This window comes from Didymella exigua (assembly GCF_010094145.1).
Source record: "Didymella exigua CBS 183.55 unplaced genomic scaffold M421scaffold_4, whole genome shotgun sequence".
Classification (NCBI taxonomy): domain Eukaryota; kingdom Fungi; phylum Ascomycota; class Dothideomycetes; order Pleosporales; family Didymellaceae; genus Didymella; species Didymella exigua.
This window is the reverse complement of record NW_022984778.1, coordinates 171,298-196,526: the sequence shown is the minus strand read 5'-3', so window position 1 is coordinate 196,526 and position 25,229 is coordinate 171,298. Positions and strand designations below refer to the sequence as shown.

Below are 25,229 nucleotides of genomic sequence, written 5' to 3'. Positions count from 1 at the left end.
ATAACTTTGGGCGACAGCAACCACGCGCCTTCACCCCACGATACCCCTCTTTAGTCTTTGTTTACCGCATACAACACAAGATGGCTGCACAAGTCGCGAACGGTGGCAGCGGAAATGCTGCCTTCAAGGTGATTCACACAGCTGCATAGGCACAAAAACATTGACTGATGCAGCCTGCAGGACAAGGAGAAGCCCAGAGCTGTTCGCAGCGCCAACATCATTGCCGCACGAGGTACGTCGGCTCCCGAAGTAATATCACGAGCTCTGTACTAATCAACATGTGCAGCTGTGGCAGACGCGATCCGAACAGTAGGTCCCACTACCGAGTGCGGGGGAGCTTTGTCTTGAGAGAGAATACTGACACAGGACAGTCTTTGGGACCAAAGGGAATGGACAAGATGGTATGGACTATGGCAGATATTTGGAGACGCGCCAGGACTAACTGCTGGCAGATCCAAACTGGCAAGGGCGAAACCATCATCACCAACGACGGAGCCACTATGCTCAGTCAGATGAGTGTTCTCCATCCCTCTGCGAAGATGCTCGTCGACCTCGCACACGCCCAAGATATCGAGGCCGGAGACGGCACGACATCGGTCATCGTCATTGCTGGAAGTCTGCTGGGTGCCGCCGAGCGTCTGCTGTCCAAGGGCATCCACCCTACCGTCATCTCAGAGGCCTTCCAGCGCGCCGCACGCGAGGCGATACAGATCCTGACAGACATGTCAATCCCCATCTCTCTCACCGACAGACCGACTCTCCTCAAGACCGCGACCACCGCCCTTTCGTCCAAAATTGTTGCACAAGAGCCCAAGCTGCCTATCATGGCTGTCGACTCGGTCCTGAAGATCATTGATCCCAAGACTGCCGACAACGTCGACCTGAAGAACATCAGGATGATCAAGAAGCAGGGTGGCACTATCGAGGACAGCGAGATGATTGATGGCTTGGTGCTCAGACAGCCCGTAGTGAAGAGCGCCGGTGGACCCACAATCAAGGAGAAGGCACGGATAGGTCTCATTCAGTTCCAGCTGAGCCCTCCCAAGCCAGATATGGAGAACCAGATCGTCGTCAATGACTACAGACAGATGGACAAGATTCTCAAGGAGGAGCGAACCTACCTGCTCAACATGGTCAAGAAAATCCAGAAGGCAAAGTGCAATGTCCTCTTCATCCAGAAGTCGATTTTGCGCGACGCCGTAAACGATCTGAGCTTGCATTTCTTGTCCAAGCTCAAGATCATGGTCATCAAGGACATTGAGCGTGATGAGATCGAGTTCATCTGCAAGAGCACTGGCTGCAAGCCAATTGCAGACGTCGATTCGTTCACCGAGGACAAGCTTGGTTCGGCAGATCTCGTCGAGGAAGTCCAGGCTTCGGGCGCCCGCTACGTCAAGGTGTCTGGTGTCAAGTCAGCCGCATCGACCGTTTCCATCGTTTGCCGAGGAGCCAACACGCTCATCCTGGATGAGACGGAGCGTTCTCTGCACGACGCCCACTGCGCAATCCGCTCCCTGGTCAAGAAGAAGGCTCTCCTTGCCGGTGGAGGTGCTCCGGAAATTGAGATCGCACACCAGCTTTCCCTGCGCGCCCGCGAGCTTACCGGCACAGAAGCAATCTGCTGGAAAGCCTTCGCCGACGCCATGGAAGTCATTCCCACAACACTGGCCGAGAACGCTGGCCTGAACAGCATCAAGGTCGTCACAGAGCTGAGACATAGGCACGCACAGGAGCAGAAGAACGCCGGAATCAGCATCAAGAGCGGCGGCGTCAAGAACGACATCGCCGAAGAGAACGTTCTCCAGCCCTTGCTCGTCAGCACAAGCGCCATCGAGCTGGCGGCGGAGACTGTGAAGATGATCCTGCGCATCGACGATATTGCCCTGTCGCGGTAAGCTTGGAGATTGCAGTGGTAGACATGTATGAATGAAGATGCCTGTCAAGCAAGGCACATGAATAATGAAAAGCTACCGAAGCGCACTTCACGCACCGTCTTATCTTGATGCAGAGCCGCATATTGACTGCTATCGCAGGTGTCCTTGAACATGTTATTCCCATTCACCCAGCGGTGTTGACTGACTGATCTCCGTGTCCAGACCAGGTTAATGGGCTCATTACCTCCTCTCTCTTGCACGCTGCTCTTTCCCAACTATTGTCTCGTCCCTTGCCTTGGACTCGTGCAAAGTCCCTGCATGCTTTCCACGCATTTCACTCCACGGATTCGCTGCCTTGCATACAGTCTCGAAATCGGGGTGCACGAGCTGCACCTGCTGCAAGACATCGCACATGTATCCGGCCACGTCATGCTCATGCAAACATCTCGTCGACGCGCATAAGCCGTTTCTAAACGGCAGTAATCAATACGCAATACTGAACTGCCAACCATCACGGCTATGCTCTGCATAGAATCGCACTTGCAGCTTGCACCAAAGTGAAGTCCTCATTCCAGCCTGCTAGTATCACACAATCGCACAGCCGTTAAATCCTCTGGGTCACACAACGGAAGCCTTTCGCGGAAACAATCTCACAGCGGGACAGATCAAGGCCCTCCGCGCAGAGGCTGACGGCTAGCCGTCATTCACGCAAGGCGGCTATGTACACCACGGCCCTAGGCGCCCTGAAACAGTAGCCTACCACGCGAACTGAAGCTTTCACCGGAGCGCCAAACCCACCTAGTCGGACACCATCACCACGAAGTCGCCGCGCAAAGATGGATGTGGCTGCTGAGCAATTGCGAGGTGGAGTCTGCACTCATGTCGTTGGTTGAGCATGTGGGACCACAGGGATGCATGGGGGGAAGCGAGTGGACATGGGAGTCCACAGCCTGAGATCGCAGGACAAGCAGTTTCCACTCGAAAATACGGGAATTCTGTTCAAGGTGCACTGCCTGGGGCGCAGCCGATGCTCTGAAATGTCTCTTCCGATGCAGGGGGTCGTGTTGAGACTTTGCAGTCCATATTGACACGCTCCTTGCCAAGGGGATGTGCGAATGCTTCACCGACGTATGTAGCTTCTGGCAGAAATCATCTAGTATCAAACTCCTCGATCATCATACTACGATTATGCTACAATCGTACTAGGATCTCATCGCACATATGGAGGCCAAAGGACCCGTCTACTGGGAGGTCAACAGCCTCAGGCCTCTACTTTAGCGCCCGACTGCGGTTCCGTGCAGAGCATAGCCGCGACAATGATGATTCGGTGTGTTGTTCCTCTGAAGATCTGCATCGGAACGGTGTGATCATCTCTTGTACGCCCCAAGCACGGCAGTTGCACCACCTACCACTGCCACAACACGGCAGTCATGTTGTGGCTTGACCAGAAACGCGGCCAGGCAGCGGGCCATAAGATGTGCGATGTTTCAACAGTAGCACCGCGACCTAAATGCTCGTCCGCTTGGAATCACCGATTTGGGACTACGCCGTTTCCGGGAAATGGCATGTCGCTGCCTTCGTTCCTCTGTGCAAGGCAGAATACGACTCGAGTCCTTAAAAAGTCTGACCGTTTTCGGCAGCCTCGACTAGTCCCGTAGCAAAACGGGTAACGCCGAAAGCGACGCATTGGGTATATACAAGGTTCTGGCGCCTGGGTAAAATGATCGTCGCAAGGCGAGGCGTGGGGCGAGAGGAGGTGAGCCGATGCAGAGGTAAGTGTGGCGAAGAGACAGAACGCTATCTGCAGTTTTACGACTCGCAAAATCAGAGAACCTAGAGAATGTTGTAAAGACAAGCATTCTTTATGCCGTGACTACCGGCAGCAAATACACTAGCCTGAGCCCCAAGGCCACTAGGTGAGAGTCATTGGATCGAAGAATCAAATAGTAAAACAGCGACTTCCGTCTAGTGGAGTGCCGCAAAGGCAGCTCAGAACTTTTTATTCAGTGGTCTTCTCTTCAAGATTGCTGTCTGTCTTTAGTCGAATAATGGACATTAATAGAAGTGAAATTGAAACGCCTCGTCCATGCATATCGTCATCGTACATAGCCGTGAGTAGCTTGAAGCAGAACGCTCGCTAACATGCAACAATATGGTCGCTGGAGATTGGAATACATGAGTCGTGGAATGGAACGACAAAGAAAACGTGATTTTTGGCGATCAGGTTGTGGGATATCGTCCCTTGAGACTCGCGCGCTTCAGGAGCCGCGTGACCAGACTGCCCTTAGGCTTGGGCTTGACGTAGAATGGTCCCTTGGTACCGGTCTGATCGTCGGTCAGAACAAGCTCTTCGAGAGCGAACGGGTCGTCCTGGACAGTTGCTGTCACCGTCGACTTCTGGTGCTGGTGCTGAGATTGGTGCTGCCAGCCGTATAGCGCATCTTCATCCGCTCGAAGGTCGGGCCGAGTAAGAGTCATGCGCAGCGTCATCTCGCGGTTCGGATGCCCTGGGCTTGGGTGCGAAGTTGGCAGGCCACTTGAGTCGACTGAAGACATCTGGCGCGTGTAAAGACCAAACGACAAGCCTGCGCTTGAGGGTGTGCGCGGTGATTCGAAATCGACAGTGGAGTCACCGTCAGACTCAAGGCCTTGGTTACCGCTGTTCGGGTCCTCGAAGGAGGAAAGTGTGCCATCCCTGAAGAACGTATGCATGTCTCGACTGAACTTGCGTGAGTGCTGGGTGACCGGAGGCAGTTGATAGTGGGGCAAGGCGTTTTCCTGCTCAGCACTAGAAGGGAACCCAAACTCAATGGCCTCGTCAAATTTCTGCGGCGATGCAAGGTACATGCGTAGCTTCGTCCGTGTTTCCGGATCCTGGTAGTATTTGGCCTCTGGATCAAAGGTGGGTGTCGGTGGAGTATACAAAGATCGTCGTCCAGAGAGCGCCGACGATTGTGATCGTTGGTGTCGTGGTCGATACTCTGCTGGGAAGATGAACAGCGGGGAAGCTGAACCTGCTGAAGCACAAGTTGGGTGACAAATGGGTGGGCCGCCCAGCGACAATGTTCGCCTGAATACTGCAGGACGTGTAGATGGCGAATCCATGATGTCGATGAAGAATATACTGCTTTCTGCTTCCCGCTCTTTCTTTGATTTGGGTGAAAGGTTGAATGAAGGCCGGTAAGGGCTATAAGTAGAAATGGAGGAGCGGCGCCCACGTGGTGGTTCTCTGAGCTTTGAAGCGTTGTCAAGGTCGTCGGTGGAGAAATCGAAGTGAAAGTCGTGGAAGCGTTGTTTAGCTACTTCGTCCGCTTCCTGGTCACGGGAAGGAGGAAGGAGCGCCTGGTCGCACTTGGCAAAAAGAATTACCTGCTCCTCAGCGGAGAAGTGCTGCTTCCGCACCTTATCAGGTAGCGAAAGAAAGAATGCAGCCTCTGCTTTTGTGAATTCAGGCTCCTGCTGACTCCTGGCAGTCGCAGTCTGTGCTCGGCGTCTCGAGTGAAGACGACTGAACGGTGTGCTCGAAGCTGCTAAAGAAGAGGATGCTGAAGACGGCCCACTCGTCTGGTCACCGGTGCCGGGGGCCTGCTGTTGTATTTGCAGTCGCTCGAAGGATGAAAAGTACTTTCTCCTGCAGAAGCGTGGGTTAGCTTGACGCGCCTCATCACACATTTGGCAAATCAGAAAGAGCTGGGACACGTACCGTACTGAACACGGAAGCGCGTCGTAGTCGACTTGCTGTAGCGGCGGAGGAACTGCCTTTGTTCTTCTCCCCATGGCTTCGGTTGCAGTGTGGCGCGACGGCCGATTCCAGGTACATACGGGGGCCTGCAGAGGATTCACGCCCTGACCGAAGTGTGTCGGCCTCACGACTCTGAAGGTGCAAGGGCTGGTGGGATGATCGCCCGGGAGGGATTGCCCAATGGCGGCAATGATGGACAGGCGAGGGTTTGACGGGTTGAAGAATCAACAAAGAAGCAAAACGGAGCTGGAATGGAACAGAAACAATGTGAGGGCTTATTAGCAGCATACGACGACAGCCCGCATGTGCGAAGCTGCGAGTCGGATGCCAACACCTGCGCTAATGCCGCCAACGACGTGTACTCCTCAACTTCAACTTCATCTGGACCCGCCGCAGGCTTGCAATGGACCAGGAACCGAAAGTCAGTCAGACCGCCGGTCACGCCTGTTGAAAGTCGACCGATAGACCAGGTATACCCTTGGAACACCCTATCAACGTACTCAGATGAACGACAGCACGGGCAGCAAACTCACAACGCGACCGAAGCTCTCCAATGATGACCCTGCGTGGTGGTACCTTGCACACAGACCCCCCGCCTCTCTCGTCTCCACTTCTTCCGTGTTCGCCTGAAACGCTGAACGCTTACTCTTAGTGTCGTCGGACTGGAACACACCGTCTAGCTCGCGAAAATCGCGGCTGTCGGAGAGGGTCACAGCTGCAGATGTCTATGTTGGATTGCGCTCGTAGACTGCCCCTACGATTCGTGTCGTCATTCTTTGTTTGGGACGGCATGCCTCAGGCGGGACACGCATCCGCTTTGCTGGATCACGAGTAAGCCGGACATCACACAGTAGCACTTGCACGACCACGCACATTCTGTACTCCGCTACTCGCATGCGATTGTGGAACGACAACAAGCTGAATGACATGCACGACCCATGTATTGCCAATAGAAATCCATGGTGTTTTGCTATGATTCGCAATGTCACAAGCAGGGTATCTCTCAGAGTAAATCTCAACCAGCGCCCGTCAACAGATAGCCGCCCTCCCAAAATTCGCCCATGTTAGATCCAAGGTTATCAACGTCTGCTCGACGGAGAGGTCTTCATCTGCCTGCCAAATCCAGTCTCAGGAGCTTGAGTGAATAATGCTATGTCAAAATCCATAAATTTTCGATACGCGCGATTGAGGTCTTCGATCCCCTCAGCCCGGTTCCAGGGACGCCTTCTTCAATGCCCACGTTTGTCAAAGAAGTGGGCAGCGTTACCAATAGAAACAACTGTGCTCAGCCTCACGCTCCGGCTATGTCGTAATAATACTCGTCGTTCAAGCCTTCGCGACTCGGTAGAATCGGCTCCTCTAAGCCTACGTCTTCGAAGCGCACGTTCAGCAGGCGAATCTTCAGCCCGTAGCCGCCGATGAAGTTCACGAGCTTATTGGTGTCTGCTGTAATAGGCTGTTGGTTCAGCAGCATCAACAACCCGTCAAGCCATTCTGAGGCAAGAGTGTGACTCTGCGGGTACAATTGCAGTAAAACCGACTCTTTACGACCCGTGCCTGAACCACTGGATGCCTGCCGCGAGTGGCTGGTAGCAAGTAGGTAACCATGGATCGTGATCTTGGTCGAGGTAGTCGCTCGTTCATGTGGAAGGCTCTTTACCGTGCTGTCAGACGAGGACGAAGAGGGCGCTTCTGCCGAGACATTGCTCACGACAGAGGACACAATGGAAAGATCGACTGTCAATGCATGTCAGCCACAGCGTTTACGCGCGCAAGTAAGCACCCTGGACTGATTGGTGGCACTTACTCTTCTCCTGTAAGGCGTCCAACCTCGGTTCCGTTGTTGTCTTCTCTTCAAAGTCGGCATAATGCAGATATCGTCGGTTGTGTGATAGTCGCACAAAACGCCACGCTGAGGGGACTGCACGGCTGAGGGTCTTGCTTGTGACTGGCCCTCCACCCGAGCTATGGTCTAGGCCGCTTGGGAACCACCCGCCCTGAAGTAAGCACCTTATCCTCTGCTCTTTGATGAATTGAAGGGCCTCGTGGTTCAATTCTTCGCGAACTTGGCTGCGCAAGGTCAGTCTTGGCATGTGCAGTGGCACCGCCGATGAACATACCGCAAGTGATGGCCCCATGCATCCTCATATGTGAGTTCGAGTAACTCCATCTGCAGCTCTCGCAGTCTCTGAATCTCAAACTCTGCTAGTTCTTCTTCGACGTCCTTGATCTCCCTTGTTCGGGGTGCCTGGCCAACAACTTGCTCAATCAGGATCCGCACCAGCTCTTCGATCTTATCGAAGTCCTCCAGTTGGGCCCCTGATGTCTTCCACAGCCGGATGAACGCATTGAGACCGCTTGTGTGTACCCTCGACCAGTGGAGCAGCAGTGGTCTGAAGGAGCGGTCGAAGTTTGCTCGAGACTCCAGAAGTGTATATCTTTGAGAGTCAAGATCGTCTGCTCTTTCCACCTCGAAATGCTCATACAAAATCGATGTCACTGACAAACTTGCTCGAGCGATTGGACAGCGCTGTTCGGCGGCCTCTGCTGACTGCTCGAGTAACAGCTTCTGGAATCCATCTTCGTTCTTGTAGACGTAGTCGGTGAAGTCCATGAGACCAAGGAAGCCTGTAGATTCAAACTCCCACGCTGGCGACTCTGTGTCGAAGCCTAATCGCCGCCACTTCAGCTTCTTACTGCTCTTGATATCTCCTTTCTCGGCGGTACTGGCAGTATGCAAGCCCCGAATAGCCCTTCGATGATCTGACTTCTCTAAATCGACCTTCTCTTCCCGCCAGTTGCGCAGCAGTATCTTCGTGAGCGTCTGGAAGTCGAGCAATGGGTGAGCTAGGTCTTGTATTGCAGAGCTCTGCATGAGAGCGTATACGCTCTTGATCACACCAAGCTCTTGTAGCTGCTTTATGAATTTCGGGGCTTCGAAGTCGGCGTCGTGTGCGATTGCATCACGCATAAGTGCGTTGATCAGCTGAAGCGAATTTGCGCAGAGGGCATGGTCGGCAGAGGTGATCTTTTCGACGAGTGATGGGAGGAATTGGGGTTGGGTGTCGACGGCTGGTTTGAGTCGCTGGAAGCCAGTGATACCAGGATGGGAGGTTCGGTGGAGAGGGTGTCCAACAATCGCTGCCAGCACCGACATGGCACCTCGATTGACATTGACGAGCGGCTGCGCAACTACGAGGTCGACTATCTGTCACTCCTCCGTCAGTTCTCCCCATCTGCTGATATCTCCACTACAGAACGCACCCTCACTATGAGATCATCTGTGATGTGATCCCAACCCTTGTCCAGCTCAAGTAGGCGCGCCAGCGACGTGAGGCCATAGGCCAGAGTATTTCCTGTGGCATGCAGGGCCAGAAACCTGAGCTTTGGCAAGCCTCCTTCGTATATGAAGACATCTGCGAAGGAAGGGTCACCGATGGCAGTCTGGAGTTTGAACGCTGCCATCTTCTTGGTCGACTCCTCCTCAGCTCCCAATCGAGCGACCAGCTCAGAGACAATGATGCTGTCCATGGCTCAGGGACAGGAGCGCGTACGATTCAAGGTCGAAGATGGGGTCGTGAGGGCTGCCAGATCATAACAACGGCCGAAGAAATCACCAAAACATCGTGTGTCGATTTCCAAACAATATACGCAATCGCAAGTCCAACTCCAGCGATGGGGCCCAGGCCGTCTATGTACAGCGGACGCGCAGCTTGGACGTCAATCTGGCACGTGAAGCGTGCGATGTGGGGACCGCGCTTTCTTCGTCTGCATGCGTTAGCGCGTTTATCGGCGTTCTTAGCGTGGCAGGTGCCTTGCTACGACGATCCTCCAACATGCGAGCTCAGTCAGGTTCTCGCTGTTCCTGTCCTTGCACTCTTTTTTGCACTGTTGTACTCAGCGTCTGCGTTCCTGCTTTTTGATAGAGGTCGAGTTGTCTGAAGACAGTGCTACACACTTTCATTTGCACCTTTCACCGCTTTGCCGCCACACGCTCCTTCCTCTCTAGAAGTCCCACCGTCCCACCCGTTCGTCTGCTTCACCGAGAGGCCGCCGCTATGGTTTACATCACGTCGGACCTCTTCGGTCCTGTCGACACACACAGCCAATCTCAACACCACTGGCACATCATGACGGAATCGCATCACGACCCGGCGAGTCTGGGGAAGAGGAAAAGAAGCCTCGACGGAGACGCAACACATAACAGTCGAGCACCTCGTCCTCAGCATACGTCATCTTTCGATCGAAACATCGACCACACGTACTCGCCGCACGCAATGGGGCCTCGCCCACTTAAGCAGATAAAGCGCCTCAGTCCAATGTTCGCCGCTGTCAAATCGACGTCACACCTCATGGACACCGAGAACAGCACAAGCCCAGCAAGTGGCTTCACGAACATCGAAGTCCCATCGCCCGCCGTCAACGATCTGCGAGCATGCCATGCATGCAAGTCAGCACCAAAACGCAAAAAGGACCTCGAGAACTATATGGATTGCAAACGCTGCGTCGGTCGAACATGTTACATTTGCGCAAGACAATGCCTGGGTGGGTGTGGGAGGAAAGTCTGCAGAGAATGCACTGCGGAAGTGGGGCAAGAGAGAGACTCGTGGTGTCTGGATTGCCTACAGCAGGAGCAGTATATGAAGTGAGCTAACGAACGGTTCGATACGATATCAGGGACAAGGGTGGAAGAACTTGGCATTTATCATTTCTTAACGTGGCATATTGAGCGTTTGGGACAGTATCAACTTATTGGGATTCCTTTTGAATGTATGGCGTAAAGGAGCGAAAGATAGTGGGTCTATTGTAACGAAAATGCAGTGCGGCTGTCTCAAGCGTCTTCACCTAGTTTGTTGGATCGTGACAGCGCTCTCGAGCCCAAGAAAAATGTGAAGGTTACAAGCAGAAGGCTAGATCACGCTGCACAAGTATTAACACATGGCTGTCACAATCAGCAGCGGTCACAAGCAGTGGCTTGTCTATTTACTAAGAGAAAGTCAGACTGTTGTCACTTTGGAACCGCAAGCCGGTGACACACTTGAGTCGAAGTAAGCTCACACAAAAAGTAGGGGTATCGCTAAGGCCCTTCATGGTCACATTGCTCAGACGGTTCTGTAAGACGTTAGCTCACTGTCGTCACCACTCGTATGCCCAAGTCTTACGTCGCTCAGATATAGTACTCGTTCATTATATCAATAGTGCTACTGGTACGAGTTTATGGATGGATTTGAACGTCCACAATGTGGCCTGATCCTGTCAGGTACCATTGCTCTCTACTATGTTCAAAACGAGCTCCTGTTGTCAGTACATCTCGTATGAAGCTATCAAAGAGAGCTCTCATCCCGAGAATTGCCAAATAGGCTCATTGATCCGATGCATCGAAGTAGTTGTGCACGAAATTCTGGATAAGCCTTTTTCCAAAGAAGGCCCAGGTACCTTGCGCGTTGGACATCTGTCAACCCACAAACCTTTAATGGAACCATGTCTACATCTCTACTGGTTCCTGAGGTCAATTCGAAAGCTGGATATTTCCGTCTCGATACGCTACTTTCGCACGTTCGACTCAAAAGCTTAAATGTGCAGGGGGAAACCATCACACCTGCAACACCGAACCTTACGCCCCGGTTCGAACTGCCCAAATATTCCCAAGCCTGACTCAACAATCTGGTCGCCATGTGCTATCTCAGCCACCGGATATGCGGCTGACCGTACATACACTTGCAGATCTGTAGATCTTGACGATCTGCTCTCGTGAACCCAACGCCAGCGACCCGCAACCCATTAAAAGCACACGTTGACCTGTCAAGCACATGGTGGCTTGGCTGCACGAGGCAACTCACCCGTGAAGTGCATTGAATGTCAGACGGTTGAAAGTCTCGGATCAGTCCGGAGCATGTTCTCCGAATGGGACTGGCACAATGGTACGGTAACTTGACTTCATTGTTCTAGCCAATGTATGCTTTTTGTGTGCGTCGTAAGCAGCATTATTACCAAAACACATAACATCCATGCAGATAGGCCGTTCCACGTATGTTGAGACCGAAGTCCAGCTAGCAATGAGACCCCTTTCTGACATTACAATAGTGCAATGACCATGTCCATAATGAACAATGATTGCCGTACCCCACGGGTACCCATCCCGAAAATAAGCCACGTGGATGATGTAGGATATACGCCTAGAATACTTTTGCTATGAGTCCAACATCGAACCTCGCGTAAATCCGTCGATTGAATTAGCAATCCTCAATAAGATATCCTTGAAAGAACACAGTGCGATGCGAGAAAACAGGGACGAGGAAGACAGCAGCCGGGGTATCCCATGGAGCGTGGCTGTCATCTTTAGCGGGGTTCGCCAGTAAGATGTGCGGGACGCAGGTCGAGTGTCTGTAGGCCAGAAGGCTTAAGCCGCCGCCCTATAACAACAAAGGGAAAGACCTTTCAGACCATGCAGCTGGTTCGAAAGCGCCGGCGTAGTAGCCACTGGCAGAGAGATTTTGAAACGTCGAAAAGTGTATGTGTTAACGCCCGTGGTCCGTGAATGTTAAGATGATAATATACAACAAGTCCTCTTGGACTAGTCTCGCAATGCGTTCGTTGTGTGTGACCGTAACGGTCAGCGGTGTGGGTGCTCGTAAGGTCGCATGCCGCCGAACTCGACGCCTTGCATCGCCGTAGGCGCTGGTGCGCCCCATTGAGGTTGTTGTGATGGAGGCTGTGGCTGCGGTTGTTGTTGCTGTTGCTGCAATGGTGGCAGTACATTGTTAGTTGGGGCCGGTGTGTTCCCTTGCTGCTGTGCGAGTATTTGCGTCATCTGTCCGTAGACGTGTGGATTGTTAGGATCAAGGCGACGCAGGCTATTCCACATTGCAGTCAACTCGTTCTTCAGAAGCTCGTTCTCTTCTTGTGCCCGGCGAGAGAAGTCAGCTTCAGGACGAAGTCGTGCATTCTCAGCACGCGCAGCTTCATGCGCTCGGCCAAGATTCCTGATGTACTCGATAGCTGTGGAGACGTTAGCACAAGGCTGTTGATGATTGAACAAGGAATTCTTACACTTCGTAAGGATCTCCCATTTGCTCGACTTGCTACCTGGGGAGTTAGGAAGGATCTGGTTGAGTTCATCGAAGAGATTCTTCATCTCGCTACGGCGCTTTCTCTCGGCCATCTTGTGGCTGATGCGCAGCTCCGGAGTTCTACTATAGTTGCCACTGCCCTGGGCCAGGGCGTTGTGGTCGAGGCCTTGGAGGCTAGTAACGCTGCGGTGCTGCATAGAGTGGTGGTGAGTTGTTGAGATGTCTGCGTGATGTTAGCAAGGACAGTCTCGTGGGGACGGGGTGTGCGTGCCATTATCCAAACGCTTCTGTCCGGGGGGAACTTGTGAATCTGTAGTGTAGATGCTACTGTTGATGGAAGTGGCAAAGCTATTCTGGCGCGATGGGATGTGGGAGTTCCCTGCACTGGACTCACCACTGCTTGATTGCCGCCTTTCGTCAGGCTCGAATTCGGCAGGGAAGGCCCAAGCATAACCCTTTGTAGGCGCAGCAGCCATAGGATCTGGCATACCAGAAACGCTGCGAGGATTTGGGTTGATCACAGGCGCTCGACGGGGAGGATGATTAGCACGGATGCCGCTGTTACGAACGGATGGTGACAACGGAGAGACGCCATTGACGCGTGCGTCGGGATTGGTGATGCCTCGCTGTTGTTGAAGGTTGGAAACAAGCGAAACACGCGATGTGTTCTGGCTGTCGTACGGAGACGCAGGGCTGATCTGAAGGTGGCCCATTCCAACATTCATACGGCTGTCCACGCTACTGCGCCGAGAGTCGAAATGAGAGCCAGCATCATTGCTCAAGCGGTTATCGCCGAAGCCTTGGTTGAGAGAAGGAAATGGCGCATTCGGCTAAGAGGCTGTCAGCATGCACTAGACGAGACTGCGATCGACGTACTTGTTGATGGTGAGCAGCCTGGTGCCTAGCAGAGGACGGCGTGTCAGGCACATTGCGAGTTGGTGAGTCCTCAGCGTTGAGGATCGTCTGAAGTTGGAGACCCATGTTGTTGGATACGGTGGATGAGTCTGTGGATAATTAGCACTGCGATGGAGGGGACCCTCAAGGCGGTAGTGCGAATGACTGGAGCACTCACGTTTGCTCTGAGAGATGGACCAATTACCGGAATCACGAGCTTCGCGAGACTCAGAGTGCTGTCTGAACCGAACTGGGCTCTGTTCAGACGGGGAGAGGCCGTTGGTAAGAGAGGCAATGGAAGGTAGAGCCTGAGGGTGAGACCCGTTGCCGGGCGCAGTTGGCCTTTGTTGAGAGACAGACTCCATAGCAATGTCAACGAGCGAGGGCCGGTACTGTTTGCACTACCTGAGGTTGGGAGGCAAATCTGGGGTGGGTTGCCGTGAATTGGTGGTGATGCAGAGCGCCAGTGGTGGGCTGCTGGCCAATAGGGAGCAAGAGAGCGAGGCCTAGAAGAGAGTGTTATAGATGGGTGAATTCCCGTTGCAGCGGGTTGCTGGACCGCGAGGATGGTAATAAGAAAGGGTGGTGATCTGGGGTCGAAGAATGGCAGCAGCGTGGAGGAGGAAGCTGGCCAGGGAGGGCTGCAGGCTGGAGAGAAGGACGGTCGAGTGTCGAGGGCGCACGGGTCGCTCCTACCGTTTGGGGTCGAGCGGACGTTTTGGCGGGGCAGCCAGCAGAACGAAATATCCCGGCGACGCGCCAAGAAAATCCTCTGCTGCGACGAGAGGCAGGCGCAGTCGTGTGCAGCCTACACGCGAACAATTCCGCTGGGCAGTAGAGTCGCAGGTACTTGCAGTTGCAGCCAACGCGAGCGATGACGATGCCGAGACGCCCTTCTTTTGGCGGACAGCAGCAACACCAGGCCAAACGAGTGATAGTCGCGCCGACCGCAACGGATCATGGAGCTCTCACGAACGCTCGTAGCCAAATTGGACGTGGCTGCAGTGCAATCCTCGGCGGGTCTGCGTCGCAGCAAGGTCAATTGCAGCACCAATCTGGCTTGGCGCTGCTCTGGTACACAACGTTCTGAAGGCGGGATCTGAGATTTACGCGATGACTGGCGTACTGGCGATCCGATGCAACGTGCAGGCGTCCTGCGAAGCGCGCCAGAGGTCGCTGGTGGGCTTTGGCCTCGTCCGGGAGCCTATGGAGCAGCTGATGGGTGGCGCCTGGAGGTTGCACACGTCGAGGGCGGTCCAACTGGACTCCCCAAACAGATCGGGGGCTGCGAAAACAAAAACAGCGCCGGCTCAGCACAGGCACTCGTCTTGGTGCACGCGCAGACTATGGGCAGGTGGAAGTTCGTTGGGAGGAAAGGCTGGCTGCAGCAGACATCCAGGTCGACTTGAGGTCTAGGAAGGGTGAGGGGGCAGCAGCTGTCGTTCGCGACCGATGATTCAATGAGCGCAGCGTGCCTTGCATGGACGGGCCCGTTCAGTTCCAAGGGCGCGGAGGGCACACAACGAGCCGGATGGCAACACGAACAAGCAGCGCGCAGCCGGTGGTCTGGACGTGTGTGCGACCGCGGGATGCTTTCGAAGTGGAGGTGCTTGCAGCGGAGTGGAAAACCAACAGTCACGAATTCGGCCAGCAAGGGCACTCTGGGAGGGACGAATTAATGAGCATACTGATGCCCAGAACAAAGCCGGCCGCACGTGGGAATCGTTCAATCGAGGCCTCGTGTATCTAAACAAGCCTGTCTAGCGGCGGCTACTGCAACTAATCTGGCTCTCCCTGGCTCCGCGCGCGAACTGCTGCTGCTGGTCAGATGGCGGTGCAGATGACGCCCAGCAGCACGACATCTGCCGGACAGTCAGCGCCCAAGCATCGGAGTGCGCGCCGTCGTCCAGCATTCCAGTGGCCACACATGCGTGCGTGAGAGGCGCCGCACCTGCACCCGTACTTCGTACCGTGGTATCTAGTCTAGCACCTGAGCCGTAAAGGCGCGGGATTCGTGATGCCGCCCATCGCACCGCCCGCCACGAGGGCCACCGATCTCCCCTCCTGCCCAACCGGCGTGTTCGCCGGGAAAAGCAATGTCAGCGTTTCCCCAACGATCTCCAAGACCGACGACACACCGACTCGTACATGCTGCATAAACTACAATAGTGCTGCCAGCACCACCGCACTTTGCTTTGTCCAAGCAGCAGCGTGTGCGCCGGGGTCGTCAATTGTTGCCTATTAATGTTGCTTGGGTGGAGCCTGAGGAATCTGGTCCCTACTATGCATAAGAACAGATATGGAACCATGGATGAACTGGGACCTAATCCAGATAAGATCACACACTTCGCACATGCCACCACGCGCCGTCAATCATCAATTGTCCCTGGCTCACACCAAAGAGATCCAAGACGGATATCCCACTCGAGGAGGGTTTTCAGGTCGCTCCTCGGACGGCTACATCCACATCGAGTTTCAAGGGCCATTATCCTTGCAACGGGTCCCTCACCGCACCCTACCGAGCGGACGGAACGCAAAGTAAGCATGATCAACTTTCCATCTCGTCTCGTGGACAGCGAGATACTGTGTGGGACTACCTGAAAGTCATGTTCTTTGACCTCCTAACAAGGTGATTTCAATCGTGGCCCTGACCTACACTATTCGATGTCCTGGGATCCACTCCTCATACCAGAAGGTCTGCATTAGCCTGTGCCGATCTACCAGCGAAGTTACACGAAATTGTCAGCGGTCACGCTGCGTACGCACACCCATTGAATCAAATCAACAACCAAGAGCAAGGCTGCTTTTGCGTGGTCTGCGTAACCCCGGTGCTGGGTACAGTCACCTGTATGTCAAAGAGTGGTGCAGGGCACTGTACTTTGGATCATACAACCTCAGTTGCATGCTCGGAGAAGGCCAGATCGAGAATCTAAAAGACACGAAATACCTCACGGTGACAAGGTTCCAGCAGTAACAGACTCGGACATCGGCAAGCACCTCGGCAGACCTGCCTTTCTCCTTGACTCCTAAGACAACAATGAACATCAGTCAAGTTGCGGCCTGGTCACAGGGTGACACAAATGGACGGCTGAAGCCTATGGTTACAACAGCCTCGCAGAACTCCCGGCTAAGCGCGGCCAAGTCATCCACAAAGTCTGCATTTCTCGCTATTTTGCGAGCATCTTGTTCCCGGTCACTGGCCCGGGGGCTTTCGAGGCGCTGTACCCACCACCGCATGTACGCCTCTTTCTTTGAGACCCGGATTGTGCAACAGTACGCAGAACCCGACAACCAGGTTTCGAGGATAACGGCTTTCGTGTCAGGTGCCAATGCATGCTCTGTACACAACACACCTACCAGCATGGGCCATGAGCCAGGTTGGCTTAGTGTTGCTATTGGCTTTGATCCAGGTGAAGAGGTAATGTCTCTCACAGAGCGCCCACGATTTGAAAGAGCATCTCTGTTTGTATCGAATACCTCCTCGCCCTGCGTTGACCTGCAGATCTTGAAACGTCATGGAAGCACGACTAATTACGGCGACGGGCTATCCACAGCCATTCAACTCACAACCTGCTGTACCTGTCGGCCTTGCATTGGTCGTATAACATCGCTACTTGGGGTAAACGCTCACACGGCAGATTGCATGTCTGCGAGGTACGGTCAGGTGTGCCACGGCCTTCTGGCCTCGTTGCGAACCTTAGCTATGGGGTATATCAAAGCGCTCAATGTCACTGCTGTCCGATCTAAGCCACCTATGGACTTGCAGGACCTGAACAGCCTTTGTGTCGCCTGAGGACAACACGTTGCTAGAACAGACTCAGGCCGAAACACATGGATTGAGACCTCATGCTGTGCGGCGAGCCTCGTAAGTGAGCGGCAAGTAGCCGTTCATAGGTGGAACTGTTGGGACTCTGGCCGTGGCACAGATGCAGTTGGTACGTAGCTGGCAGGTTGCACCGCGCTCAGCGGTGGTCGACAAGGCTCAGTAATTATCGGCAGTTCGGATTGCTCAATTGAGAGCTGTCCCGAGTGACATTCCATCATAGCAATTTCGGGCGGATAGTTGCGAAACTGCTTAGCCCTCTCGCTTCCTCCCATGATTAGCACCGAAGACACCAAGTGCGTCCGACGTCCGACTCCTACGACTATATTCGTAAACTTACTCGGCAGCACATGCCGGCGTCGAAAAACGCTTGTCGCCCCTGAGTCCACCATTGTACAGCATGCAGCGCGTCCCCGAAAGGTAATCTACATCATACGTGGTAGCGAGCGGCGCTGTGCCCGTTGGCTTGTAAGTACCGCCAACATCAGATCTGTTATGTCAGTGATCGGCCACTGGCTAGCGGCGTCTTGGCCAGATCTGGTGGAGCCTTCCTCAGCTCGGTCAAGACCGAAATGCAACTGAGACTTTGAATTGCCATCGCTCGATGCCTCGTTCAGGGGCATCTTTAACAAAGCGACACGTTGCCTAAACGGCCATGTTCACCGACTACCATGGTCCCTAAGGAGTACTCCGCACTTGGCCCATGGAAGAGCAAACCACAGTCGCGTAAGGTGCGGGGGGGGCCACGAAGTGCCAGTGCCATAAACACGTTCATCAGACCACTTGCTCATCGGCCCGTCAAACGCCGTCGATCCCTCGCTCTTGCCCGAAAGAGATCACTGCTTCCGAGCAGGGATTCCCAGTCTTGTGGACTATCACGTGGAAATGGCGTAGACGGCTTTGCGGGGACCGCTTCCGTCGACACGAGACACGGCGCACATTTCGAGGGCGAGGTAAGATGGCTGCCACTGCGTCAGCTGCGCACGTAGCACTTGGGGTTGATACTTCTGCAGGGAAAAGACGCATTGCTGCAAGCGGCTCGATTCTGCCGTTTTTGCTACTGCCACGCGAGTTGCGCGATCAGGTACGCCTCAGGCTACAAGAAATGTCAAAGGCGTAACTAACATTGCCAGGTCTACAATCATGCACTCAGCATACCTGACAAGCGCAGCGATCGCGCTCTCCGTATCGAGCGCCGTAATCTGAAACACTTCCGTCCCAGCGCCGCTGCCCTTCTCTTGGTCCTGCACCACGAATACTTCCTCCTCAACCGTCAAATCGCGCTAGAAGCACTCGAAGCTCTCTTCAAGAACCACATTGTCCTTCTCAGTTGCGGCCCATTCGTTCTCAAATCGCTGCTTGAAGCTGTCGAGCAGCATGAGTCTGGAGGGCATTGGCTCACATGGTTGAGAGCCATTGAGCTGGACTGGGTCACGTTTCCAAATCTACGCATGTACCCACCAGACCGCACACAAGGGAGGGACGAATGGTGGTTTGAAGCCGCAGACGAAGAATTCGATAACGAAGAGTTCGATGTCGACTACCTCCGCGGCGCAGCATACGACAGCCACTACGACGAGCACGACCACACAGGCGGATACTACGACGACAACTTCTACGACCCCTCAGACGCCGCATTGTACCCTGCATACCACCATCAAGCCCCCACGCTGAACCCAAATGCAGCTGCGAACGACATCTCCACGCTCTTCGACCACAATCCCTTTCAAGACGCCGAAGAAATATACCATCCCGCCGCGACCAGCACCGCAGAGGACTTGACCACGAAGCTCGACATTCTCGTAGACATGGAAGTCGCACCTCTCTTCTCCTACCTCTCGACTCTACCGATATTTCCCTCTCTAGCCAGCATAACCTTGCCCCTCTACTTCATTAGTCGAGAGTCCTTTTACCACCGCCGCAACAGCCGGCCTGGCTACACACTGCCACTGAAAGTGCGGTACTGGGTTCACGTTGCTTTCCACGCATTCAAGCTCCTGCACGCCAACAAGATTACGGAAGTCAGGATTAAGTACATGCCCTGGGATATCTGGGCAAGCATGGATAGCTGCGATGATCCGCACCGCATGGTGGAGCAAGGCGTATGGTTTAACGATCCAGATATGGACGGGGAGGGAGGCGAGCGTGAGCACGAGGGTGAGGCGTTCCGATGTGTCTGGACGATGCTGGTGGAGAAAGGACTATGTACCGGGACGGGAGGCACGCGAATGGGCCTCTCTGCTCAGATCAGGCTGGTCAAGTGGGATGGTGAGATGGATAGCTACAGAGTTGGAGACGAGCTGGAAGTCGTGTTCACGAAGGCAACGCCTGATGCGCCGACAGATCTCACGATCCCAGTATAGACGAGAAGCCAGACAGAAGCATGCATGTCTGCCTCCGTGGTGTCTATCTGTGACTACCTCTGGGTTCCGCGATTGACCGATCCTGACTTATGATAGTCTGTTGTTCCATCTGAATAGCATATTGAGAATCGCATCTAACAAATTGTCGCGTTGGATGTCTTTGCGCGACTTCTGGTATACCACTACTGATTCATACGAGCATTACAACAACCTTTCGCCCCATTGAAAATGACCATCTAAAGTAAGAGGCTCAGGACGTCCTGGTCCGAATATACATGTCCACAAGAGAGACAATGAGTGTAGTGCTGAATAGTGCATCTCCATTCCGCAGACCGGCTTCTTCGAGACTTGCATTTTTGGCACCGTGTTGCAAGAGCAGGTCCAAAACATTAGCCTCGAGGCAGTCAAGTTTCTGGTATCAGAGAGGCGACCGCCGGTAGTTGTTAAACAGACGTTATGAATTGCAACTATGTCACCATGGTATACCTATGATCGCGCCAGCCGAAGCACGCCGCTGTGCCAATCATGGGAGAGATCGTAAACCCCATGAGCTTCTCCAGATCTGCAAAGACTAATACAACTTGGTGAAACAAAACAGAAAGCGTTATACACGAATACGACAAGACGTCTAGAAGTCCCAGAAGCTCTTGTCGGCACCCTTGCGCCCACCCATGCCATCGCCAGTAGCCCTGATGCCTTTGTGATCACCAATGGTCCTGTCATCAATCTCCGGCTCAGGCTCCTGGTCAAAAAGCGAGAATTGTGTACCAGCGCGATTGCCCATGCCGTTACCGGCAATGTTGATCTTGTAGCCCTGTTGCGGCGACTCATCGTAAAATCCGAAGTTGGATTTGGTAGCCTGGTGGGACTTTCCAGGCTTGTTGTTCTCGGCAGACTTGCCGACGGGTGTGTCATCGTTCATCTCCCAGTGGGCGCCGAAGTCCTTTGAGCGGTTCTCGTTCCTGGCAGCCTTGGTCACGTCCCTCAACGGGCGGTCGTCGTCGTAAGCACTGCCCTCGTTGTCGTCATTACCGGTAACATGTTCATCGTAAAGACCTTGACCCTTGTTCGAAACACCGCCCTTGGTGGGAGCTACAGTTTTACGTGCAGCTGGTGTACCATCATCTTCGAATTCGAACTGGTGGCCCGTGCCAGGGCGTGCCTTTATCACGCGCTCGACGCGAACAGGCGAAGTCTCGACCTAAAGAATATCAGCAAGAGCCCTTCCCACAGCCCAGTGAGAGGTTGCTTCTGTTTCACTCACCTCATCATCTTCCCAGCTGAAGTTACGCTGAGCCTGTGGATTGTTCTTGGGGTTCGTCTTTTCAGGAGTAACGAAGTCCTCAAAGTTCCAGTTTGCCTGGCTCTTGCTCTTGTCACGGGGGCCTTCCTTCTTTGATGCGTTACGTCCACGCGGTGTCTCGTCCTCGCCATCACCAAACTCGAAGTGATTGAACTTCTTGGGGTTCATCTTGGTGGCGTTGAGTGGTGTAGCTGCGGTAATGTTGTCCTCCTCTGTCTCGTCGAACAGGCGATTCCTCTGTGACTGCTTGTTGGTGCCGCCCTTGACCGGAATTCTCTGGTTCTGTGGCGAAGGTGACGCTGCATCTCCACTGACGAAGAGCTCTGAGTATTCACGCGGGGGAGGCTTCGCAGACGTTGCGCGCGGTGCTATCGGGTGCGCGCTGGGCAGCTCCTCCTCGTCGATCTGGCGACGCTCGAAAAGAGACAGAGAAGCGTGGGGGTCGTTGAGGGCGTTTGTGGTGGAGCCTCGTGAGCGTATTGAGACCTCGTCTGCAGCTCGCGAAGCGGTCGAAGGGCGCGAAGACGGCGCCGAGTCTGGACGTGCGACTTGAGCGGAGGACTTGATCAGCTTCGCCTGCTCTGGGCCTTCGCGAATAGGCCAGTTGCGAGAACGCGCTCCTATCACGTCAATCTGCTTGAGCAGCGAGCCCTGGTCCCAGTACTGGCGGATCTGCGTGATCTTGTCTGCGCTGTCGAAGTGCACAATGTGGACCTGTGTGTCCCGTCAGCATTGCGCTCGGATGCCTTGTAGATGCTCGCTTACCATAGGGAATGTGACGGTGCGGTCTGCGACAAAATTGTCATCCAGGCCAGGCAGGTACGCGCCTCCGCCGTTCAGGAACTCAATTGTTGTCTCGACATCCAGACTCAGTGCGTGACTGCCCTCCACCACGCTCACAACCTGCTGCTTTGTCTTCTTCAGCAGCTTCTCCTGGACCTGGAAGTGCTTGATGATCGCGGGCGCATCGGTAATGCTGGTAAGCGTTGTGATGTAGTGCAGCGCCGCTTTTTCCGCGAGGACGCCCTGCGAAGGGCGCTCCAAGAACCTCTGGTACGTGTCGCTGAGCGTCATAGCGCAGACTATCGCAAATGCTGCTTTCTGGAATACTGTGTAGTGGTGCAGGCTTAATAGATACGGTTGTTATTGGTGGTGGGGTTGGGTCGGTCGTACACTGGCGGTAAACAAACGGTCTGCAAGGCGTGTTGTTGTCAAGAAAGTGAAAGGGAACACGAATCGCGGTTGCCTTCTCCCGCGGCTTCAAACCTTTCCCAAACAGAAGGCACCGCGACCACTCATTTTGAACGCTCCATGCAGGCCCCAGGGGCAATCCCGCCCGCTACTCGTGTCGTTACTGACCGGGCTGTTGTTTGGATCTAGCCTCTTTTGCAGCTGGAAACTACTGCGGAGAGGATCATCGTGGCGAACGCGTGGAGTGCAGCAGAAGGATCGTGATGAGGCTTAGGTGTTCACGTGCATTGCTTGCTGTTCAGCTGTCATGGTGCAGTACAGCAAATGTGCCATGGTTGCTGTATGTCCCTGTTGCGCATGTGTACCGGATTCCGAGCAGCGAGTTGGCGTGTTTCAAACTTGGGGCTGCCCCAGTCCTATTCACGTGCTCCTTACCCGCAATCTCACGAAGACGATACAGTACTAGGGCGCTGGAGATGTGCCTTGGGCGGCAGCAACTCACAACCCATGGAGTTCCTCCAGCTATACTCTCTGCTTGTCAAAAATGTAGCCTTGTAGTTTGAACATTTGCTGGAGAACGGCGATGCTTACACACTGTGCGCGGCAATAAAACACAGTCGTGATGGGTGCAGCATTGATAAAGCATTGGGAACGCGGTGATATATACACAAGGAAAGGCTGCATAAGCTAGAAAATGAGCCGCTGGATATGAACAAAGCGGCTAGGAGGTATTCATTCGTCATCGCCAATCACGAAAGCCTCTTCGAACTTCTCGTCGACGACTTCATCGGCGTCGACGTCGAAAACGCTCTCCCACTTCAGCACCTCGCCCTTGAAATCGAGGCCAACAGTCGGCCTTTCTTTGACGAACCACGCACACCCAGCACCTGCTGCGCCAAAGATAGCCAAGCAGGTCCAAAGGGCAAAGTTGGTAGCTGGCACGCTGACTTCGCTGCTGACGAAGTAGCTTGCGCCGCTGACGGCCACAGCAAACGCCTTGAAGAGCGATGCAACTTGCATCATGCCAACGACTGTGCCTGTAGAGAAGACGTCAGGGGTCGTGTTCAGAACCAGGACAAGAACAAGGACAAATGCTCCGCTGGCAAGGATGTGCTTCGTCAAGATTGCCAGGACGGACAAAAGAGGTGCAAGTCCGGTGCATGCTGCTAGCAGAGCAAGTAGTGGTGTGATGATGTAAATAATCGGGAAAAGGATCGAGACGGTGCGGTAGAGCTTCAGGAGGCCATGACTCTCCATCATCGTTGGGAGGAGAGTAGAGATGGCTACGGCGGCAATGCCACGCATTATCAGCACAACGATGCTCAACCAGTCGCACGGAATGCCCATGCCACCGTGCTGCGTGCTGCTATGGCCAAGGTGTGGAAGGAGGACATCGAACGTCGCAGCGTGGAGGGACAGGATACAGAATGACGATAGGAGAACGAGCAGGGAGGGTGCCTGCATGAACTGTGTGATAGTAATGGGCTCGGGCCTGGCAAAGTCGACAAGGGTAATGTTCGTATCCTCTGAGCTGCGTGTAAGAAAGGCGGCTTTCTCACAATCGATGTCCATGGAGCCAGCCGGTACGTCGTAATGGAGTGGCAGAGACTCTTTGAGCAGACAAGATGCAGTCAGTGCGATTGCAAATAGCACACTGCCGCAAGCCAGCTCTGAGCCAAGTGTTGGGAACTTCTCCCATACCATGCCATATGCTTGAAGACTCTCAGCTACCATGCCCTGGGCCAGTGGACCAACAGAGCCACACAGCGAGATCAATGGCAGCTTTACAACGTTCCTTGCTCTTTCTTCCGCAGTTGCACTCAGATCCCCGATCATTGTCAGGGAAGTGCAAACTACCGCGGAGCTGACCATGCCGGCAAAGAACCGGAAGGCAGCACAGGCAGCAAGGTTTGTCGCAAAGCCCATGCTCAGACAGCAAAATACCATGCTCCATAGGCCGATCAGCGTGACGCGCCGGCGACCCATGCGGTCAGCCAGGTATCCCCAGAAGAGGCCGGTGGTGCCGCCAAACGCGTACGCGCAATCGAGGATACTGCGCAGGTACGATGTGGAAAGGTTGCCGCAGTAGTCAGAGGAGGAGAGCAGCATTTGGAGCTGGGGCTGGAGACTGGAGGCCATGATGCTGCATGTTACGCATTAGCGCGATGGCTCTCGACTCAGGGTCCTGGGGTGCATGTCGAGGGTGAACAGCTCAGATGAGGGTGTTGACTTACGCTTCAGCAAAGAAGACAAGGTAGACGAGCAGTAGTTGGCGCTGTCGCGTCAATGTCGTCGAATCTGTCGCGTCTGTGCTCTGCTTCTCCAGCTCTTCCTCGCTCTCGCTCCCGTAGCCATACAATTCCTCCTCGACCGGCACGACATCGTACTTCGCCAATTCCTTAACTGGAATCAAACTCCTTGTTCGCTTGTGAAAGCCCAACATCCTGGGAACCCGTGTAAATGACGTGAAGAGACTGCTGAAACTGGAACGGTGCGAATCGGTATCGCGAAGTCGTGGGAGGCAGGAGAACGACCAGCGTTAATTCCCGGATAGAGAAAAACAAGACAGAGATAGAGATTGGACAGCCGGATTAGCCTAAGGGTATTCAAAGAGAGTGACAAGAACGCGTCTTCACGACGACGACGAGAGCCTCCGCCTGTCGAGGATAGAAAGCAGCATGACGGTTGATGAGGAGGGGGCACCTTGATTCGAAAGCCGCTCGAGCGTTTCAAGTCCGTGCCACTTGCATCCGATCTCCGTTCCTGACCCACTCATGATCCACTCCGCTGCTCAGATTAGAGCGCTAAGTCCGACTTGTTCGTGCAGTCTTTATTGAAAGCGATAGCCCGTGATGTCATCCTGTTAGGGGTTAGGCTGGTGGTGGTGGTGCTGGATTCAGGACCCTGGCTCTGATGCTTGTTGATCAATGCAATTTTCAGGGTCCAGTGTGGTTGCTGTGACGCGACGC

General features: G+C 54.1%; 11 protein-coding genes across 11 annotated transcripts; 5 read left to right on the top strand and 6 right to left on the bottom strand.

Moving 5' to 3' along the window:
- The first annotated feature begins 15 nt into the window (after positions 1-15).
- On the top strand, positions 16-1,989 carry M421DRAFT_416787 (T-complex protein 1 subunit delta). Its single transcript, XM_033591199.1, has 5 exons — positions 16-128; positions 181-232; positions 287-309; positions 372-401; positions 453-1,989. The coding sequence occupies exons 1-5, from the start codon at positions 81-83 to the stop codon at positions 1,893-1,895; spliced, it is 1,596 nt and encodes a 531-aa protein (XP_033452309.1). The 5' UTR covers positions 16-80; the 3' UTR covers positions 1,896-1,989.
- A 1,843-nt stretch (positions 1,990-3,832) lies between these two features.
- Positions 3,833-5,873, bottom strand: M421DRAFT_416786 (uncharacterized protein). The gene is made up of 2 exons (XM_033591198.1): positions 5,578-5,873; positions 3,833-5,505 (listed from the first exon to the last, which is right to left on the bottom strand). Exons 1-2 carry the CDS (start codon positions 5,649-5,651, stop codon positions 4,095-4,097), a joined length of 1,485 nt encoding a protein of 494 aa, XP_033452308.1. The 5' UTR covers positions 5,652-5,873; the 3' UTR covers positions 3,833-4,094.
- Positions 5,874-6,497: 624 nt separating this feature from the next.
- On the bottom strand, positions 6,498-9,290 carry M421DRAFT_416784 (uncharacterized protein). Its single transcript, XM_033591197.1, has 4 exons — positions 8,881-9,290; positions 7,737-8,824; positions 7,424-7,686; positions 6,498-7,353 (listed from the first exon to the last, which is right to left on the bottom strand). The coding sequence occupies exons 1-4, from the start codon at positions 9,145-9,147 to the stop codon at positions 6,908-6,910; spliced, it is 2,064 nt and encodes a 687-aa protein (XP_033452307.1). The 5' UTR covers positions 9,148-9,290; the 3' UTR covers positions 6,498-6,907.
- A 164-nt stretch (positions 9,291-9,454) lies between these two features.
- Positions 9,455-10,602, top strand: M421DRAFT_416783 (uncharacterized protein; the record flags this gene model as incomplete). Its single annotated transcript, XM_033591196.1, has 1 exon — positions 9,455-10,602. A coding segment is annotated over exon 1 (586 nt), but the record flags the coding sequence as incomplete, so codon positions are not given.
- Positions 10,603-12,229: 1,627 nt separating this feature from the next.
- Positions 12,230-13,945, bottom strand: M421DRAFT_54242 (uncharacterized protein; the record flags this gene model as incomplete). Its single annotated transcript, XM_033595205.1, has 5 exons — positions 12,230-12,615; positions 12,667-12,909; positions 12,931-13,516; positions 13,563-13,690; positions 13,759-13,945. 5 exons carry the CDS (start codon positions 13,943-13,945, stop codon positions 12,230-12,232), a joined length of 1,530 nt encoding a protein of 509 aa, XP_033452305.1.
- Positions 13,946-16,399: 2,454 nt separating this feature from the next.
- Positions 16,400-17,420, top strand: M421DRAFT_283533 (uncharacterized protein). Its single transcript, XM_033588940.1, has one exon. The coding sequence runs from the start codon at positions 16,618-16,620 to the stop codon at positions 17,371-17,373; it is 756 nt and encodes a 251-aa protein (XP_033452304.1). The 5' UTR covers positions 16,400-16,617; the 3' UTR covers positions 17,374-17,420.
- On the bottom strand, positions 17,421-17,883 carry M421DRAFT_283532 (uncharacterized protein). The gene has a single exon (XM_033588939.1). The coding sequence runs from the start codon at positions 17,793-17,795 to the stop codon at positions 17,469-17,471; it is 327 nt and encodes a 108-aa protein (XP_033452303.1). The 5' UTR covers positions 17,796-17,883; the 3' UTR covers positions 17,421-17,468.
- Positions 17,884-18,361: 478 nt separating this feature from the next.
- On the top strand, positions 18,362-19,766 carry M421DRAFT_54159 (uncharacterized protein; the record flags this gene model as incomplete). The annotated part of the gene is made up of 2 exons (XM_033595186.1): positions 18,362-18,487; positions 18,537-19,766. The coding sequence occupies 2 exons, from the start codon at positions 18,362-18,364 to the stop codon at positions 19,764-19,766; spliced, it is 1,356 nt and encodes a 451-aa protein (XP_033452302.1).
- A 628-nt stretch (positions 19,767-20,394) lies between these two features.
- Positions 20,395-22,143, bottom strand: M421DRAFT_89432 (uncharacterized protein; the record flags this gene model as incomplete). Its single annotated transcript, XM_033597766.1, has 3 exons — positions 20,395-20,967; positions 21,031-21,783; positions 21,835-22,143. 3 exons carry the CDS (start codon positions 22,141-22,143, stop codon positions 20,395-20,397), a joined length of 1,635 nt encoding a protein of 544 aa, XP_033452301.1.
- Positions 22,144-22,333: 190 nt separating this feature from the next.
- Positions 22,334-22,907, top strand: M421DRAFT_283438 (uncharacterized protein). Its single transcript, XM_033588938.1, has one exon. The coding sequence runs from the start codon at positions 22,524-22,526 to the stop codon at positions 22,821-22,823; it is 300 nt and encodes a 99-aa protein (XP_033452300.1). The 5' UTR covers positions 22,334-22,523; the 3' UTR covers positions 22,824-22,907.
- On the bottom strand, positions 22,908-24,945 carry M421DRAFT_283437 (MFS general substrate transporter). Its single transcript, XM_033588937.1, has 2 exons — positions 24,495-24,945; positions 22,908-24,403 (listed from the first exon to the last, which is right to left on the bottom strand). Exons 1-2 carry the CDS (start codon positions 24,701-24,703, stop codon positions 22,993-22,995), a joined length of 1,620 nt encoding a protein of 539 aa, XP_033452299.1. The 5' UTR covers positions 24,704-24,945; the 3' UTR covers positions 22,908-22,992.
- Positions 24,946-25,229: the final 284 nt, after the last annotated feature.

What these genes read in the sequence shown, in the direction of transcription:
- M421DRAFT_416787 (XM_033591199.1), top strand. Translation starts at nt 81, where the DNA reads ATGGCTGCACAAGTCGCGAACGGTGGCAGCGGAAATGCTGCCTTCAAG. An exon ending in GCGGAAATGCTGCCTTCAAG is followed by an intron (nt 129 to 180) that starts GTGATTCACACA and finishes TGCAGCCTGCAG; the next exon opens with GACAAGGAGAAGCCCAGAGC. An exon ending in CAACATCATTGCCGCACGAG is followed by an intron (nt 233 to 286) that starts GTACGTCGGCTC and finishes CAACATGTGCAG; the next exon opens with CTGTGGCAGACGCGATCCGA.
- M421DRAFT_416786 (XM_033591198.1), bottom strand. Translation starts at nt 5,651, where the DNA reads ATGGGGAGAAGAACAAAGGCAGTTCCTCCGCCGCTACAGCAAGTCGAC. An exon ending in GCGCTTCCGTGTTCAGTACG is followed by an intron (nt 5,506 to 5,577) that starts GTACGTGTCCCA and finishes ACGCTTCTGCAG; the next exon opens with GAGAAAGTACTTTTCATCCT.
- M421DRAFT_416784 (XM_033591197.1), bottom strand. Translation starts at nt 9,147, where the DNA reads ATGGACAGCATCATTGTCTCTGAGCTGGTCGCTCGATTGGGAGCTGAG. An exon ending in CAGATGATCTCATAGTGAGG is followed by an intron (nt 8,825 to 8,880) that starts GTGCGTTCTGTA and finishes GAGGAGTGACAG; the next exon opens with ATAGTCGACCTCGTAGTTGC. An exon ending in GGACGCCTTACAGGAGAAGA is followed by an intron (nt 7,354 to 7,423) that starts GTAAGTGCCACC and finishes ATGCATTGACAG; the next exon opens with TCGATCTTTCCATTGTGTCC.
- M421DRAFT_283533 (XM_033588940.1), top strand. Translation starts at nt 16,618, where the DNA reads ATGAACATCAGTCAAGTTGCGGCCTGGTCACAGGGTGACACAAATGGA.
- M421DRAFT_283532 (XM_033588939.1), bottom strand. Translation starts at nt 17,795, where the DNA reads ATGGTGGACTCAGGGGCGACAAGCGTTTTTCGACGCCGGCATGTGCTG.
- M421DRAFT_283438 (XM_033588938.1), top strand. Translation starts at nt 22,524, where the DNA reads ATGAGGCTTAGGTGTTCACGTGCATTGCTTGCTGTTCAGCTGTCATGG.
- M421DRAFT_283437 (XM_033588937.1), bottom strand. Translation starts at nt 24,703, where the DNA reads ATGTTGGGCTTTCACAAGCGAACAAGGAGTTTGATTCCAGTTAAGGAA. An exon ending in CTTGTCTTCTTTGCTGAAGC is followed by an intron (nt 24,404 to 24,494) that starts GTAAGTCAACAC and finishes CGTAACATGCAG; the next exon opens with CATCATGGCCTCCAGTCTCC.